This window comes from Microcaecilia unicolor, chromosome 2, assembly GCF_901765095.1.
Source record: "Microcaecilia unicolor chromosome 2, aMicUni1.1, whole genome shotgun sequence".
NCBI lineage: Eukaryota > Metazoa > Chordata > Amphibia > Gymnophiona > Siphonopidae > Microcaecilia > Microcaecilia unicolor.
Genome location: NC_044032.1, coordinates 402,702,872 through 402,720,700, shown reverse-complemented (window position 1 = coordinate 402,720,700; position 17,829 = coordinate 402,702,872). Strand labels below are relative to the sequence as shown.

The following is a 17,829-nucleotide window of genomic DNA, read 5'->3' as shown; positions in this document are numbered from 1 at the left end:
TTTATTCTGTGAGCAGTCTGTGGTGATCAAGTGAGCAGGCTGGAATACCCAGTGCTTTTTTTGTGCCAGTACGCGCCGGTACAGTGTACCGGCACCTTTTTTTCCTGCCGCCTGCTATCCGTTCCTGCTGCCCGTCGAGATCCAGTGCCCCTGCCCCAGCTGCCCGCCCTCTTGGCTTCCCGACAGCCCTGCTGCTTTCCGGTCCAAACCTCTCCCCCCCCCCCCCCCTCCGCGACACGTGTCAATCTTTTATTTATTTTTTTTACGTGCAGTCACAGCGCCGGCGTTGCTGAGAGGACCAGGCTCACCTCCTCCTGCCTTCCTTCCCTTCGCTGTTCACTGCCTCTGTGTCTCGCCTTCGCGGAAACAGGAAACACGTCACAGGAAGGTGGGACACTGAGAGGCAGCGAACAGCGAAAGGAAGGAAGGCAGGAGGAGGCGAGCCTGGTCCTCTCAGCAATGCCGGCGCTGTGACTGCACGTAAAAAAAATAAATAAAAGATTGAAACGCATCACGGAGGGGGGGGGGGAGGTTTGGACCGGAAAGCAGCAGGGCTGTCGGGAAGCCAAGAGGGCAGGCAGCTGGGGCAGGGGCACTGGATCTCGACGTCGGGTGGGGAGGTCTGATGATGTGGGGGCTGGATGAATGGCAGACCCTGGGGATGGGAGAACAGGGCACATGCTGGGCGCTAGGGGTTGAGGAGAGAGGATATTTTGCTGGGGCTGGGAGAAGGGAGCTGATTTAGGGAGAAGAGTCTGACTCTGTGGCTGGGAGAAAAAGGGACCAAGGACAGACGCTGAGGTTTAGGGCTGATCTGTAGAGAAGGGTCTGATGCTGGGGCTGGAGGGCAGGGGAAGGAGGGGACATACTGGACATGGATGGAAGGGGAGGGCAGGGGAGACAGGATAATCACTGGACATGGATGGCAGGGGAGAACAGGGAACAGAAAAGAATTGCTGGACATGGATGGCAGGAGAAGACAGAGCAGAGAAGAATGGATGGCAGGGGAGGACAGGGGGCAGAGAAGAATCGCTGGACATGGATGGGAGGGGAGGGCAGGGGAAGGAGGGGACATACTGGACATGGATGGAAGGGGAGGGCAGGGGAGACAGTATAATCACTGGACATGGATGGCAGGGGAGGACAGGGGACAGAAAAGAATTGCTGGACATGGATGGCAGGAGAAGACAGAGCAGAGAAGAATGGATGGCAGGGGAGGACAGGGGGCAGAGAAGAATCGCTGGACATGGATGGGAGGGGAGGGCAGGGGAAGGAGGGGACATACTGGACATGGATGGAAGGGGAGGGCAGGGGAGACAGGATAATCACTGGACATGCATGGCAGGGGAGGACAGGGGACAGAGAAGAATTGCTGGACATGGATGGCAGGGGAGGACAGGGGGCAGAGAAGAATTGCTGGACATGGGAGGGGAGGGCAGGGGAGAGAGGAGACATGCTGGACATGGATGTAGAAGAGAGCAGGAGATAGAGGAGAATTGCTGGACATGGATGGATGGAGGGGTTGGCAGGGAGAGAGGAGAAATGCACTTGGATGGAGGAGAGGGGAGAGAGAATTATTTCTTTATATGGATACAGGGGAGGGAAGAGAGAGGAGAAATGCTGGACATGGATGGAGCGGAGGAAAGAAAAAAGAAGATGCACATGGATGGAGATGAGGGAAAGGAAAGAGAGGAGAGAAACTGCACATGGATGGAGAAAATAGGCAAAAGCTGGATCCACGTTGTACCTCCTCCAGTCAATTCCGCAGAGGAGGATCCAGCTTTTACTTATGGATGTAGGGCAAGAAATGAAGAAGAGGAAAGGAAAGAAATAAATGGAAAGGAAGCCCTGGAAACGGAGTTAAAAGAACAGATAGAGAGCAGCAGAATCAGAGGCTGGGACCAATATGGATAGAAAAACAAAGTCACCAGACAACAAAGGTAGGAAAAATCATTTTATTTTCATTTTAGTGTTTACATCTGCTGTCTTATTTTGCACTGGGTATACTTGGAGCTGTAACAGCTTACAGAAATTTTTTATAATGAAAAAAAATCATGTTATTTTTTTTCTCCTATACTAGTATAGGAGAATGATGTCTGTCTGTCTGTTTATATGCGCCATGGCTGCTATAAGGGGTGTGGCCAATGTGGGTGTGGCTATCAGGGGTGGAGCCATATGTGGTGACCCCGCCCATAATGAGTACCGGCACCTTTTTTTCTACAAAAAAAGCACTGGCAATACCAAAGCAATACAGGTGTGGATCAGCCTAATTCTATAATTCCACACGCAGCTTTTGGGAAAGTCTCTAACACACCCCATTTTCAGATACGTGCTAGCATGCACAACTGCCAATCAAAGCCCATTAACTGCAAAAATTGGTTGTTATCCCCCAATTATTGCTAGTTAAGGGTTAGTTAATTCGATTGCACACACCTCAGGCGCAGGCCTAAATTCAGCGCACAGCTTTCAGCATGATATATAGATTTTGGGGGTAAGTGGTAGACACGCCCATGTCCCACCCATGAACACAGCCCTTTCATTTATGCGCTATGCTTGCCCTTACAGAAGAGTGCTTAGAGAGGTTACACATGTAGGTGACAGTTTTTCTGTGCATTTATGCACGCATATGGCATGTAACTATGGGCATCTGGTTTATAGAACTGCCCTTAAAATATCTATGTATGTTCCTTTGTACTGTGATTCTTTGTAACTCTTTACATAACAGCCTTAACTTTAATTCAATCACAAGGCTTCAGACTATTGAGAACACTGCTCTCCAATTTTGTAAACAATTCAAGGAAGTTGGATCATGTTTCTCCCCTTCTGGGGGGGGGGGGGGGGGGGGGGGGAGTCTGTTGGATATACCCAGTGGTGTGCTGGAGCCGATTAATTTTAGAACAATTTTGCGAGCTGGTTGTTTTGCTGTTAGGTGGACACAAATTATTTGTGAGCCGGTTGTTGTCCTGTCAGCCGTGACTTGAGGGGGGGGGGGGGGGTTCCTCACAAATTGCAGCGAGAGGCTGGAGGCACGCATGCCCAAATATACCAGCTGTTAAGTCACCTGATACTGGTGCATGCGTGGTGTGTGGCAAGCAACCCTGCCTTGTGGTGCACTGCAAGCAGGACTAGGTTCGTGTGCTCACTTCAAGCTACAGACTGTCTGCAGGCGGCAGCGCTCCTCCTGATCACAGCCCATGGGTGGTCGTGGTCCACCAACATCAACTTGGCTGCCCGGCCGCTGTCCTCCTGTTATATTTCAGCTGCCTGCAGCGTTGCAGCCTCCCCACGATCTAGGACAGAGGAGAGCCCTGCGCTGATCGTTGCTGCAGAAGTGCACTACCCTCTTACTCTGATAAGAACTTAAGAAGCAGTTGTTTGCCAGAGTCTTGCTGGGCCCAAGGGGGAGGACAACAAATGGAAATTGGTTTGGGGGTCGAGTCGACATAGGGGGTTATTGCCCCCCCAAACACTGCTGCACCGAGTTCCTGATTCTCTCTCCTTTGCCCTGCCCGATGTCCTTTCTTGTCCCTCCTGCATCCGCTCCCTCCCTCATCCTCGTCCTCCCCCCCTCCCCCGAAGTGCTCCGGACCAGACCATACTTGCAGGCAGGCAGTGATTAGGACAGGATACCGGTGTCTGGGTCCTTCTGCTGCCACGTCCCACCTACTCTGATTCAACTTGCTGTTTCCCCATAGGCAGGACCCGGCAGTCAAAGGACACAGTCGGCACCAGGAAGGTTTAATGGAAGTGAGCCTCTAGTTCATGGTAAGCAGGAAGCCAATTTGGTTAATCTCTGTTTCCACTCCCCCCCCCCCCCCCCCCCCCCCACCCACACACACAGCCATCATCTCCTCTAGTACACTCAAACCAAAGCAAGCAAACCTATGAGCTGCTGCATCCACGTTGTCTTTCTTTGTTTGTGCATCTGTAACAAGTCTAAAGCTGTTTCAACTGGATAGGCAGTACCTTAAAAGGTGGAGGTCAAAAGTTTTTTTTTTTTTTTACTTATTGGACAGCTTTTTAATTTATTTGAAAGCGTCCCTTAAAAAAATATTATAACTAGTAGAAACAGCAATTTTATGCTCTGTATTTTGTGCTCATTTTTCTATACAAAAAAAAAAAATAATACACTGTATACAATACAGATGGCCAAATTTCAGTGAGGATATCCTGTTTCCTGATGGGTTCATCTTAACTGTTGTTGTAATCTGCCTTGGGAAGCCTGGTGTTATAAAGATGATGGAATATATTGAAATTAAATGGAAGTAGAATTAAACTCTCCTTTCATTGGGGCATGTGCAATCACATCTTCATCTGTTTTGTAGAAGTTTACCTTTTAGCTACACAAATGGATTATTCTGTTTTGAACATGTTTCAGAGGCAAGCAGTTTTATTAGTCAAAATAAAAATATTTTGTTTCATGCAGATTTCTTTTGTTTAAACATAAATGGGCAATAAGCCCCTAATGCAGCTCATTGGTTTTCTTTTGTTCTTGTGATAAATTATACTGTGCCAAAACTGAAAACTTATCTCTTCTATCTGGTCGATAATAAAAGGAGCTCATTGTGAACACTAACCACCCTAAAAGGTTGTTTTGTGACTGTACATGAAGAACTATATTGACTAAATGCGTGTGCGTGTCCAGTCATGCATCCTAAGTTTATATAATCCCTTAAAGAAATCCAGTTAATCTTTTAACTTATTAGTGGAGCATAACCAAAATGTCATGGTATGGTTGCATTTTTGATATGGTAATACTAGGGCCCATCTAAGGAACAGGTTATTTTGAGTTAGTCTTCACTGGACCAAACTTGATTTCCTTGTGCCATCACTATCCAGTAGGTAGGCAGTGTCTTAAAAGATGGAGGATAAAGGATTTTTTTTAACATTAAAAGAAGGTAAATTTGGATGTAAGGATTGTTCAAAAGCACGCTCTCTCCCCGGGTATAGCCAGCTTTGCAATTTGGGGGGGGGGGGGGGGGGGGGGGGCGCAGAGGTGGACCGGGGAGACAGCCTGTTAAAAATTTACCAGCACACCACTGGATATACCGGATGGTCAGATAAGCGAGACTGTACTGTATATGTCTTTCTCATTTCATTCAGAAATTGCACATATGGCTCTCTTGCGTTCAGGAGACACTTTATATATTTCAATTGTTATCTGAATTTTTAGCTATTACACAAAGAGCACCAGTTGTAGCTGGGGATTCTAATTTAGTGTTGTCCCTCTCCTAAGATAAAACAGGACCCGGTATTGAAGAGGAGTGTCTGATCCCACTGAATTATCTCCATCCTTCTAGCTCTTGGCAGCACACCAATACGAAAACCACTAGTGTAAACTAAAGCACTGAAAGATGAGGTACTTCTCTCATTTGAACAAAATAAAAATAAATCCCAACACATGTTTTCTATTTATTCTGCATTTTTTTCAAACCCAGAAGTTTCTTCTTGCACCTTTGCAGTTTTTCAAGCTCAGTCAGAATCAGGGCTGGAATCTGGCACCATGAACTTTGATTCACACTACCCTGAGATATTTCTCCTATTTTATATCCCTTATACACTTAAGTCTAGTCATTGCTGCAGCAGTTTTGAGCCACGCACCAGGAATCCTTCCAGAACCTGGTGATCATGAGTCCTGAATCCAGCCACTAGGTATCACCCTTAAAAAATGACCACTACTCCCTTCAACATCAAGGGGCTGCAAACCAGGGGCGTAGCCACGGGTGGGCCTGGGCCCACCCACTTTGGGCTCAGGCCCACCCAGCAACGGTGCACGCTGCAGGACTTCTTTCCCTCGGGCCCACCCTCCCCTTTGGGCAGCACTGCAGTCTACATCAAAGCTGCACGGTACCGGGTCCGTCCTGCTGCTACGCTCCGTTGTCATCATCTTTGGCAGAGTTGTTAGTTCTTCTGCTGCTTATCTGCAGCGGATCCACACGTTGCCAGGGCTGTCTGCTGCTGCGACTGCTTCCTCTGCCCTGGCCCCGCCTCTTTAGAGGCCAGCGCAGAGGAAGCAGTCGCAGCAGCAGACAACACACGGATTCGCTACAGATAAGCAGGCAGAACTAACAACTCTGCCGTGGAGTGGAGGAAGAACATCTGCCACGTGGCGTCCTGTTGATCCCGCCGCTCCGCACCTCGCGACTTGCACCGCCCACCTCTCACCTCTCCGTTGCTCCGGCGCGAACCAGGAAGCACAGGAGTCAGATGCTGCATGCCCCGCAGTCACATGACCACGCGGTGCCCAGATCAGCCCCAGTCAAGACCGAAAGAGGAGTCAAGGTCCGACAGCGATCCAACGCCCAGACCCTCCCAGACCTCCGTGGTGGAGAAAGCCGACGGCAGGAGTAGGACCAAGGGAAAGAAGTGCTGCAGCTAGCGTGTCAGTGAGAGGTGGCTGGGGAAAGGGAGGGAAACAAAACTGCAGCATGCTGGTGGGTGGGTGGTTTTGTGTGTGTGTGTGTGTGTGTGTGTGTGTGTCTGGGGGTGGGGGGGCCGGGAAAAGACAGGAGCACTGTTGGGATGAGGATGAGGGAGTGAAACAGGGTACAGCTAGGTGGGGGAGGGACAGAGAGATGCTGCAAGGGGAAAGAGAGGGAGAATTGTTGGATATGGGTGGGATGGGGAGAGGGAGGGAAAGGGCATGAGAGAAAAAAACGTGTTGGACATGGCAGTGGAAGGGAGGGAGAGATGAGAGGGGAAATGTTGAACATGGCATTGAGGTGAGGGAAAGAAGGATGGAGAGATGGTGGTGGGTGTGGGAGGGGGGTAGAGAGATGTTAAACCAGGGGCTCAAGGCAGGGAGAGGGAGAAAAGTTGGACATGAAGGTGGAGAAGAGGAGAGGAAAGGAGAGATGCACAAGTGGGGGAGGGGAGAAAGAGGGAAGATGGATCCAGGGAGAGAAGATAGACAATGGATGGTAGGGAAGAGAAAGGGAGAAATGCTGGACAATGGGGGAGGGGAAGAGAGATGGGACAGGAAGATGCTGGTGGTGGGAGGTAAAAGGGATAGGGAAATATCAGGCTACAAGGGTGAGGAGGGTAGAAAGAGGGAACAGATGCTGGACTGGAAGGGTGGAGGGAGGAAAACACTGGGAATGGGGGAGAGGCCCAGGGAGTGGAGATGGCAAGGAAAAAATGAGAGAATAGTGATCACAGGGGGTAGAAATATGGTAATGGCACGTAGATCGAAGATGGAAGGGAATGGGAGAGCTAGTGAGTGAAAGGAGATGGAAATATGATAGATATCTGAAAAGTAAAAAGACGGAAAAGATTTAGAAAGAGGATGAAATTTGTGTGTACAGAGGCAGAAAATAAAAAAGAAAGGAAAGAGCTAAAATGGAAGGATCAATATTTCAGAGGTAGGTGTAGTGAGGAAATGAAACAACAGGAGAAAAAAGACAAATGGTAAACCGCTTGAAGAATTAGCAGCAGACAGACAGGAAAGCGGGAAAGAGAAATTGGAACCAACACGATGGAAAAATAAAATGTCCAGACAATAAAGGTAGGAAAATCATTTTACTTTGAATGTTTCAAATGGAATATGTTAACTTTGGGAAATGTGCATAGCGGATGTCTTTTTATTGTGTTAAGTAGAAAAGGAAATGTGCTTTTGTTTTGGGGTTTTTTTTCTCCAGTGTTGCAGTACATGCTGAAGTTCCCAGTTCAATTTTGTCTATATATTTTTATTTCTAATTTGTGAGGGTCTGTCAGTGTGACTTTAACTGCAGATGAGGAGATTGGAGAGGAGAGGGAATTGGGGGAGGGGCTTTATTTTCTGCCCTGGTCACCAGCATGGCTAACAGCAGCCCTGACCCTTGCTGTAGCTAGTGGGGATTCCCAAGCCCTACTAGCTGGGGTCTCTTCTGAAGCTGGCCAGAGATGCCTTCTTCTACTGAGCTTGGCAGATGGGGGCAGCACCTTGGAGCCACTGACAACTAAGCATGTATGGGGTGCTGGCATCAGTGGCTCGAGGAGTTGCTGCTGCCTACTGGGCTTGGTGGAGAGGAGTTCTGGCCATCTTTACTGGAGGCCATCAGCTGACAGAGATTGGGGATCCTCATCTGCTAAAGTATTTATATTTTGAATTGGGAAGTGCTGGGGGAGAGGGGGGAAGAGAAAAAATTTTGTGCCCACCCACTTTGTGCTCAGGCCCACCCAAAATTGGCTGTCTGGCTACGCCACTGCTGCAAACACTCTAGGAAAGTTCGAAACACATGTGTGTGCGCACACCCCCCCCCCCCCCCCCCCCAAAACACACACACCCATAACAGCCATGCAGAACATATTACATGAACACACTGCTTTACTAAAAGGCTTTAAAAAATATTGGACCAGAAGTCTGTATATAAATATTTGATTTTACTGTCCTCATTTTTAAAAAGGCACTTCAAAGTTCCATTTGTTTCTGCACGCAGAATCAGGACACTTCCAGGACAGTAAGCAAACGGGATTCTCATGTGTTAAGAGCTGGGGAGGAGCCTCCATTTCCTACACCTGTTTGGGCCATTTCTCTCTCAATGCACAGCAGCGTGTACATGTTGTATGATAAATCCTTCAGACAACTTTTCTGTCTAAGGTTTTCAAGATCTTGCCTAGATACAAAGAACTGCTGTATATACAAAATTTATTTTATGGTTATTAAAACTTTCTTCAGTTGTACGCGCAGGATATATTCAGTCCTTCACTAGCAACAGAGACTGCAATTTTCTGTGCCTGGGGTTCTTAGGCAGTGGTTAATTAAGGTTTCCATGTGATGGTCTAGAAGTTATTTCATCAGCCTTTTTCTCTTTTTCAGAAGTGCATCTCTCAAAGCAATCTGGAATACATGAAGAAACAGTAACACATCATTTTGCAAGTCTGCTTTCTAAGACTTGTTTTATTTCTCTTTTATTTACTAAAATAGGAGGAGGGAAGGGGAGTAATATCACCACACAAGAGAAGCCAAAAGCAAATGGTGGTGGCACTCAAAAGAGGTAGCAGGATCACAAATTTAAGTGCAAAAAACAGCCACTTAAGCAATGACCAAAAAGATAAAATAATTTATAAACCATACACAATGAATTAGACTGACCTACATGGATCAAACCAAATCTAAAGAACAGGATCAGGAATAAAATGGTGTCCATGACCATGTTTCAGCACAAACACCAGCTTTGGGGGAATTATTTTAAAAGGTAAAAGCTATGATGGAAAATCCTTACATCAACTTTCACAAAGCCTTTTGTGAGTCAGTAATTTGGAGGGACTGTCAACAGACACAATCTGTAACAATTCTTTTTGATGCAGATGACTGCCTTTGGGCTTACAGGGGCCAACAGATTACATAAAAAAAAAAAAAAACAAAAAAAAACCCTTCAGCCTTCCTAGAATTAGAATAAGTGCTGGTGCTGCAGGAAGATTTATTTGTTATGTAAGCAAGGCTCCAACAAACCCTGAGCTCTCTGTGGCAATCTCATCAGTCAGACATCATGTGAGATGTGAGAAAATTTTCATAAAAGTACAAGATGCAGAAGGAGGATTTTTTAAGCTGGTGAAGATGTTTGCTTAGCCAGAAGACCCTTGTTATAGGGTAGGTCGCTGAGCTTCTTCCTCCTTTTTTGAAAATAGTTGGACTTACCATTATTCAGACTACTCGGAGTAGAATATATTATACTAGTAAAAATGGCCCGTTTCTGCCTCTGATGAAACGGGCGCTAGCGGGCACGGGACTCCCTTCCCCTCCGCTTACGCTAGTCTCCCTGGTGGTCTAGAGGTACCTGTTTGGTCGGGGCAGGAAAGAAAGAGCCCCCTCTTTCCTGCCCGTAGCGGTGCTGCTAGCTGCCCTGCTGCATCATGTGGGAGTCCGGCTCTCGGCGTTTCAAAATGGCCACCGAGAGTTGAAGTCTCGGCAGCCATTTTGAAACTCTGAGAGCTGGACTCACACACGATGCAGCCGGGCAGCTAGCAGCAGCGCTCCGGGCAGGAAAGCGGGGGCTCTTTCGTTCCTGCCCGAGTGAACAGGTACCGCTAGACCACCAGGGATAGTGGCGTAAGGGGAGGGGAGGGGGTGATGGGGGTGGGGCGGTACCTTTAAAGGGGTGGGGTGATGGGCACGTCCTTGGTGGCTGCGATTTGTTGGAAGGGGAGGAGTAGGGAAACACGTACATGTTCCGCCCTCGACGTCATCACGTGTGACGCGAGGGCGGGGCATGAAGACATGGTGAATGTTGTGGCTTCACCACCATGAACTTACGAACCGGTGTGTAAGTGCCTGCAGTGACGTCAGTGTCCGCAGAACGTTGAGGGTGCGTTTTATTATAGTAGATAACATTAAATTAAGAATATTTCTAGGTTTCCATTTTTATACATTTTTAAACAAAAATATACCATGAAAACCATAACCTTCATATAACCCCAACCCACCCCATCCCCTAACGTAACCACTACTCTGGCTCTCCACTGTACCTGTCCTGTCTACTGATCCCCTATTTACCTACTCACTGCCTCAGATCTTCCCAACCTAATTCTCTTATAGTCCCCTCTTTTCAACATATTATAATTTTCTCAGAACGCAGATTTTCAGTGTGGTTGGCCCTCTCTTTGGAACTTCCTCCTTCATCATCTCCACCTAGAAAGCTCTTTTGAGAAGCTTAAAACATTCCTTTTTCCATTTTGCCTTCAATAATTGGTTCCTCCCCCTTCCCTCTGAGGGATCTGCCTGGGGCTGCAGGGACTGGATCTATGATACAATTTCCCTGCTCTATCTTTTCTATTGATTGTTGTAGTTCCACTCTCTCTTTTCTTTTCACTTCCCCCCTTTTTTTTTTTATTAACAATTGTAAACAACTTTGAAAGGTTCTTTGGGACAGCGGTACATCAAATTTAATAAAATTTGAAATTCAATGTAGAAATAAAATAAGAATTCTAAGTTGAGGTATAGAATTAAAAAGTAAGTTTGCCAGTTGTTAAAAAAAATTAGAATACTTTCAAAGACTACTTGAAGGTTAACATATGCACAAGTTTGCTCTTCTGCCCTTCCTTGAGCACGTTTGACCCTTTGATCCTGCTCAACTGGAGGCCAAAGCCCAGTACCTGCCCCACAAGTGGCAACTGAAGACTGATACCTGGGAGACTGTTCAAAAGGATTTTTTTTTTTTTAATGCTTGGTAATATTGCCTGGTGAATGGTTTCTACTGCTAAAGAATATAACTCAGTATCTTCCCCCCCATTTTTTTTGTATTATTTCTAATTCTGGACAACTTTCTCGCTCTGTTTCTTTGACTTTTATGTTAGAACACTTCTCCTTTCTTTTGACTTGCTTCTGTATCTCTATTGCTCCTCTGTATTAGCTTGACACAAAGTTGAGAAGATTGTGGTAGCTGGCTCTCAGCTATCTGATGATTTGGACAGATGTGCTTTGCATGGGTTTCGTTCATTTCATAGTACCGAGACTGTTAACTACTGAAGTTAAGCGGATGTTGTGCAGAGGTGCTGAGATGGTGCTGTTACAATTGCCTTTGATACCGTTAATCACAATATTTTATTAGATTTACTTTCTGAAGTTGGATTGATAGGCTCTGTTCTCAACTGGCTCGTCTTTTTGGAAAAACAGACAATAATTGGTATTAAAGGAAGGTAGTTTTTCATCTTCATGGGTGCTGCCTTATGGGGTTCCCCAGGGTTGACCCATCTCTCCCCCTTGTTCAACTTATACAAGAGCTCACTTAGACAAGTTCTGTTGAATCCTGGCGAATTTATGCTGTCCTATGCAGATATTTTTGTTCTGGTTCCTATTACTCGGGATGTTGATTCTATCTTTTCTATTATCAATGATTGTATTAGTAGGATTAGAGATTGGTCCATGGTCCATGCCTGTACAACATAAAAGACGATAGATAAGACTAGAATACTATGATTTACTCTTAATTTATCAAATATTCCACAGGTTATTCCAACTTATGATGGGCTTCAATTAAATGTTGAGAGGGTATTCAAAGGTTTGGGGATGTTTCTGGACTTCTCATTGACGACGGAACCCCATTATTAATAGTCTGGTTTGGAGAGCTTATTTTAAGTTGAAGCAATTGCACCTATGTTCTTATTTTCTGTGGGATCATTTCAGACTTAGGGCCCTGTTTACTAAGGTGTGCGAATGTTTTTTAGCACATATTAAAAATTAGGGCACGCTAATGCCAAACACACCCATATATTCCTACAGGTGTCTCTAACGTTAGAATGCACTAAACATTCTAGTGCGCCTATAGCGCAGCTTAGTAAAACAGGGCCCTTATTGTGCAGCTTTCAATTTTAGCTATATTAGATTATGGAAATTTTTTGTACTTGGGTATAACTTCTAAGTTGCTTTCTAAAATTCAATTAATTCAACACTCAGCTGCTAGATTAATCTTCTGCAAATCTCAAAATGATCATGTGACTCCTTTGACGGAGCTGCACTGGTTGCCAGTGCAGGCTCAGATTTATTTTAAAGTGCTATGTTTCGTTTTTAAGATTTTGGAGGGCTCCTGTCTGGAAGGTCCACCTCAATTGGTGAGACTTAAATCCTAATGTAAATTCTAGGAGCTGCAATTGAGTGCTTTTGGCCTTCCTCATGATTAAGAATGTGAGATTTAAGGTTTTATTTTTAGCAGTTCAATTATGGAATGAACTTCCAATAGAATTACGTTCTGTGAGATGCTACTATTCTTTTCATAAAGCCCTGAAAACACATTTGTTTAAGTCTAGTAAGATGTGGTTATATTTTAATTATTTTTTAAATATATTTTGTAATTTCTGATGATTGTATCAGTCTCTTTTTGATTATTGTATCTTGCCTTGAATCTCAGTTGAGGGAGTTAGCGGGTGATAAGTCTTTTACAACATAACAACTCAATTGATATACCCAGTGTCTCACTTTTTTCCTGCTAGCTGCCAAGACGCCATTCTGATCTCCAGAAGAAGAAATGAGAGAGCAGGAGCCCCACATTCCCAGAAGGGCAGAAGCAGCACAAGCTCCATGATCAAAGCAGCTTCTGCGACTTAATGCAGCCACTGCTTCTTCATGTTTAGCATGCTCCGCAGGGGTAGAGCCCAGTCCTGCTCCAATGACTTCATCCAACTGCAATGGCAAGAACTGGGTAATGTCATTGGAGTATGGTAGAGCAGAATGATTTTCAGGGTTTAATCTGTTAAAACTAGAAAACCCACAGTTACCTGGACCAACATAAAATTGTTCTGGCTATTTCTCTTGACCTTAGTGCAGCTTTTGACCTCGTTAACCACTCTTTGCTTCTCTCCCATCTGTTCTCTATTGGTATCTCGGGAGAAGTCTTAACTGGTTTAATTAATTTCTCTCAAAACGTTCTTTCCAGGTCCACACAGCATCCTCTGCTTCGGTGACTACGGAACTTCACTGTGGTGTACCTCAGGGCTCAATTCTTTCCCCGCTTCTATTTAATTTATTTTTAAGCCCTTTAGCTACACTCATCCAGTCACTAGGAATTTCAGCTTATTATTATGCAGATGACATTTTTCTTATTTACCCTACCCATCCAAGTTATTCCCCCCCCCCCCCCCCCCCCCACCGTGATTACTCCCCTTCAGATATGCCTAGATGCAGTTAATAATTGGGTAAGGGACCATCAATTAGTTCTCAACCCATAAAAGACTGCAGTTTGTTGGTTTACAGGTTTTTCCACACCTCCATCTATGCCCCTCACATTGTTCGAAACACAAACCACTCCGGTTACTAGTTTCAGATATTTGGGAATTATTTGGGATTCTGCCTTCTCTTTTAAGCCTCAAACCGAAACATCTGTCCAAAATATCTTTCTTTCTTTTTCGGCAGCTTCGAGCTGTTCATCACTACTTCAGTCAGAAAGATTATCAAGCACTACTGCTCTCTTCATTGCATGGCTAGATTACTGTAACATTGTCTAGGGCTACCACAGTTGTCACTGAAAATGTTACAAACACTATAAAATACAGCAATCAGGCTATTATGCCATGCCCAACACTCAGATCACAGTACCCCTTTACTGAAACAGCACCACTGGTTACCCATCAAGCAACGTATTACTTACAAGATAGCCATTTTCATGTTCCACACTCCCCGACTATCTTGCCTGCCTTATGATCCCTTATTTCCCTCCCTGTCCTTTTCATTCCTTAAAACGACTGTTGCCTGGTCCTTCCCAATCCTAAAATAGCTCACTATGAATCAATCAGACACAGCACGTTTTTTTTCTCCTTGGTCCTCACATTTGGAATAACCTCTCTCTTTCCCTCCGCTCTGAACCCTCTCAAGAGCTTTAAATCTTCCTTAAAGACTTGGCTATTTAAGCAGGCTTTTGAGAAACCAGACATCGGCTGTTTTCGGATTACCCAGTAGGAACATTAGCTTCTTCTTTCCCTTTTCTATCTTTCCTGGTATGACTGCTGAACTTTCCAGTTAAATTATGGAGTTCTTTTCAAATTTTCCTTTAATCTTAGTTTGTACACTGCTCTGCACTGTTTTGTCAGCTAGGGTGGTCTAGCAAGTTACAATCATCTATAAACTATTTTCCCCATCAGAAGTGTTTTATTTAGGATTTTTGCTTATAATCAGGAATTAGAATTGCTGGGCTGCCTGCAGTATGAGGCGGGGCTCACCTGCTTATCCCTGAAGGAGCGTTTATTTTTGGATCGGATGTTCTGGCTGTATTTCAGCATCATGAAGTTTTTGTGCTTCTTTTTTTCCTTGTTGGTGGAGCTGGAATATGGATTCAGTTTCATTTTTTTCCTCACAAACTCTTTTCTCTCCGTCTTTCCAGCCTGTAAGGACAGTGAGCAACAATATCTCTCAACAACACAACGTGGCTATCATTAACTCAAGTTACTTACCTGCGGACAGCAAGATAAACGTCCTCACAACATGGGTAATATCACTAAAGAAGCCAGGCAGAGGAAGCACTCTTCCCAGCTTAGAGTTTCTAGCTTTTGAGTAGGCTTACTGCACATGTATGACACATACCACCTGCCACTGTGGACTGCTTCAGTCCATTTATAAAGCTTGTAGGAGAGCACAACTCCTCGGAGAGATGGGAGGGCATGTGAGGACCTGCATCTTGCTGTCCATGAAGAACACCTGCTACAGGCAAGTAACTTGTTTTTCTTCAAGGACAAGCAGGATAGCATGTATTGTTGAAGCCATGTGGCCCAACATCCTGAATATCTGTTGCACTGATATCTGCTGATTCATTTCAATTTCTCTCACTATGCGCATGTAGGAGGGAAGTTATCAAGCTGCATTATGGCCTTAAGTGGCGTTAACTGCACATTAAAATGACTTAGAGGACTCTAAATGCAGCTTGTCTTGCCCTACCGTGGTCACTGGGTTACACAGCAATGAGATGCAAAACATGCAAATGCTACTACACATCCTTGAATACTTCGGTATCGGAGGCAACGTTCTTAATTGGTTTAAAGGATTCTTAACTACACGCTCATATCAAGTGACATCAAATTCGACTACTTCAGCCACATGGACACCTGAATGTGGAGTTCCACAGGGATCTCCCCTCTCACCGACTATATTCAACCTAATGATGACACCCTTGGCCAAACTACTATCAAAGCAAAACCTCAACCCATACATTTACGCTGATGATGTAACGATTTACATCCCATTCAAACAAGACCTAAAAGAAATTTCCAATGAAATCAACCAAAGTCTACATATCATGCACTCCTGGGCAGATGCCTTTCAGTTAAAACTCAATGCAGAAAAAACCCAATGCCTAATACTCACCTCCCAACACAACACGAGCAAATTTACCACCATCAACACCCCAAAACTAAATCTACCAATTTCGGAAACCCTGAAAATTCTTGGAGTCACCATTGACCGGCACCTAACACTTGAGAATCACGGGAAAATCACAACCAAAAAGATGTTCCATTCAATGTGGAAATTAAAAAGAGTAAAACCATTCTTCCCAAGAACTGTTTTCCAAAATCTGGGGCGATCAAGGAAGACAAAGACGTAGCGGAGAGACTGAATGAATTCTTTGCTTCGGTCTTCACCGAGGAAGATTTGGGTGGGATACCGGTGTCGGAAATGGTATTTCAAGCGGACGAGTCGGAGAAACTTACTGACTTCACGGTAAACCTGGAGGACGTAATGGGGCAGTTCGGCAAACTGAAGAGTAGCAAATCTCCTGGACCGGATGGTATTCATCCTAGAGTACTGATAGAACTGAAAAACGAGCTTGCGGAGCTACTGCTAGTGATATGCAACTTATCCTTAAAATCGAGCGTGGTACCGGAAGATTGGAGGGTGGCCATTTTTAAAAAAGGCTCCAGGGGAGATCCGGGAAATTATAGACCGGTGAGTCTGACGTCGGTGCCGGGGAAAATGGTAGAGGCTATTATCAAAAACAAAATTACAGAGCACATCCGCGGACATGGATTACTGAGACCAAGTCAGCATGGTTTTTGTGTGGGGAAATCTTGCCTGACCAATTTACTTCAATTCTTTGAAGGAGTGAACAAACATGTGGACAAAGGGGAGTCGGTTGATATTGTGTATCTGGATTTTCAAAAGGCGTTTGACAAGGTACCTCATGAAAGGCTACAGAGGAAATTGGAGGGTCATGGGATAGGAGGAAATGTCCTATTGTGGATTAAAAACTGGTTGAAGGATAGGAAACAGAGAGTGGGGTTAAATGGGCAGTATTCACAATGGAGAAGGGTAGTTAGTGGGGTTCCTCAGGGGTCCGTGCTAGGACCGCTGCTTTTTAATATATTTATAAATGATTTAGAGATGGGAGTAACTAGCGAGGTAATTAAATTTGCTGATGACACAAAGTTATTCAAATTCGTTAAATCGCAACAGGATTGTGAAAAATTACAAGAGGACCTTACGAGACTGGGAGACTGGGCGGCTAAATGGCAGATGATGTTTAATGTGAGCAAGTGCAAGGTGATGCATGTGGGAAAAAAGAACCCGAATTATAGCTACGTCATGCAAGGTTCCACGTTAGGAGTTACGGACCAAGAAAGGGATCTGGGTGTCGTCGTCGATAACACACTGAAACCTTCTGCTCAGTGTGCTGCTGCGGCTAAGAAAGCGAATAGAATGTTGGGTATTATCAGGAAAGGTATGGAAAACAGGTGTGAGGATGTTATAATGCCGTTGTATCGCTCCATGGTGCGACCGCACCTTGAGTATTGTGTTCAATTCTGGTCACCGCATCTCAAGAAAGATATAGTAGAATTGGAAAAGGTGCAGCGAAGGGCGACTAAAATGATAGCGGGGATGGGACGACTTCCCTATGAAGAAAGACTAAGGAGGCTAGGGCTATACAGCTTGGAGAAGAGACGGCTGAGGGGAGACATGATAGAGGTATATAAAATAATGAGTGGAGTGGAACAGGTGGATGTGAAGCGTCTGTTCACGCTTTCCAAAAATACTAGGACTAGGGGCATGCGATGAAACTACAGTGTAGTAAATTTAAAACAAATCGGAGAAAATTTTTCTTCACCCAACGTGTAATTAATCTCTGGAATTCGTTGCCGGAGAAAGTGGTGAAGGCGGTTAGCTTAGCAGAGTTTAAAAAGGGGTTGGACGGTTTCCTAAAGGACAAGTCCATAAACCGCTACTAAACGGACTTGGAAAACTCCAATTCCAGGAATAACACGTATAGAATGTTTGTACGTTTGGGCAGCTTGCCAGGTGCCCTTGGCCTGGATTGGCCGCTGTCGTGGACAGGATGCTGGGCTCGATGGACCCTTGGTCTTTTCCCAGTATGGCATTACTTATGTACTTATGTACTTATGGTACAATCATTAGTACTCAGTCACCTAGACTAC

General features: G+C 45.1%; 1 protein-coding gene and 1 long non-coding RNA gene across 3 annotated transcripts in view; one reads left to right on the top strand and one right to left on the bottom strand.

Annotated features, from left to right (window-relative positions):
• The window catches only part of LOC115461085, a 112,498-nt gene that overhangs the window by 27,381 nt on the left and 67,288 nt on the right, over positions 1 to 17,829 (top strand). The gene's annotated exons all lie outside the window — the stretch shown is intronic.
• The window catches only part of SDAD1 (SDA1 domain containing 1), a 95,232-nt gene continuing 85,749 nt past the window's right edge, over positions 8,347 to 17,829 (bottom strand). For both annotated transcript variants that reach the window (XM_030190647.1, XM_030190646.1), the window contains exons 21-22: positions 14,629 to 14,790; positions 8,347 to 8,818 (exon numbers count right to left, since the gene is read on the bottom strand). In XM_030190647.1, the coding sequence (XP_030046507.1) occupies positions 8,768 to 8,818; positions 14,629 to 14,790 (213 nt within the window). In that variant the 3' untranslated portion in view covers positions 8,347 to 8,767. The remainder of the gene's footprint in view (positions 8,819 to 14,628; positions 14,791 to 17,829) is intronic.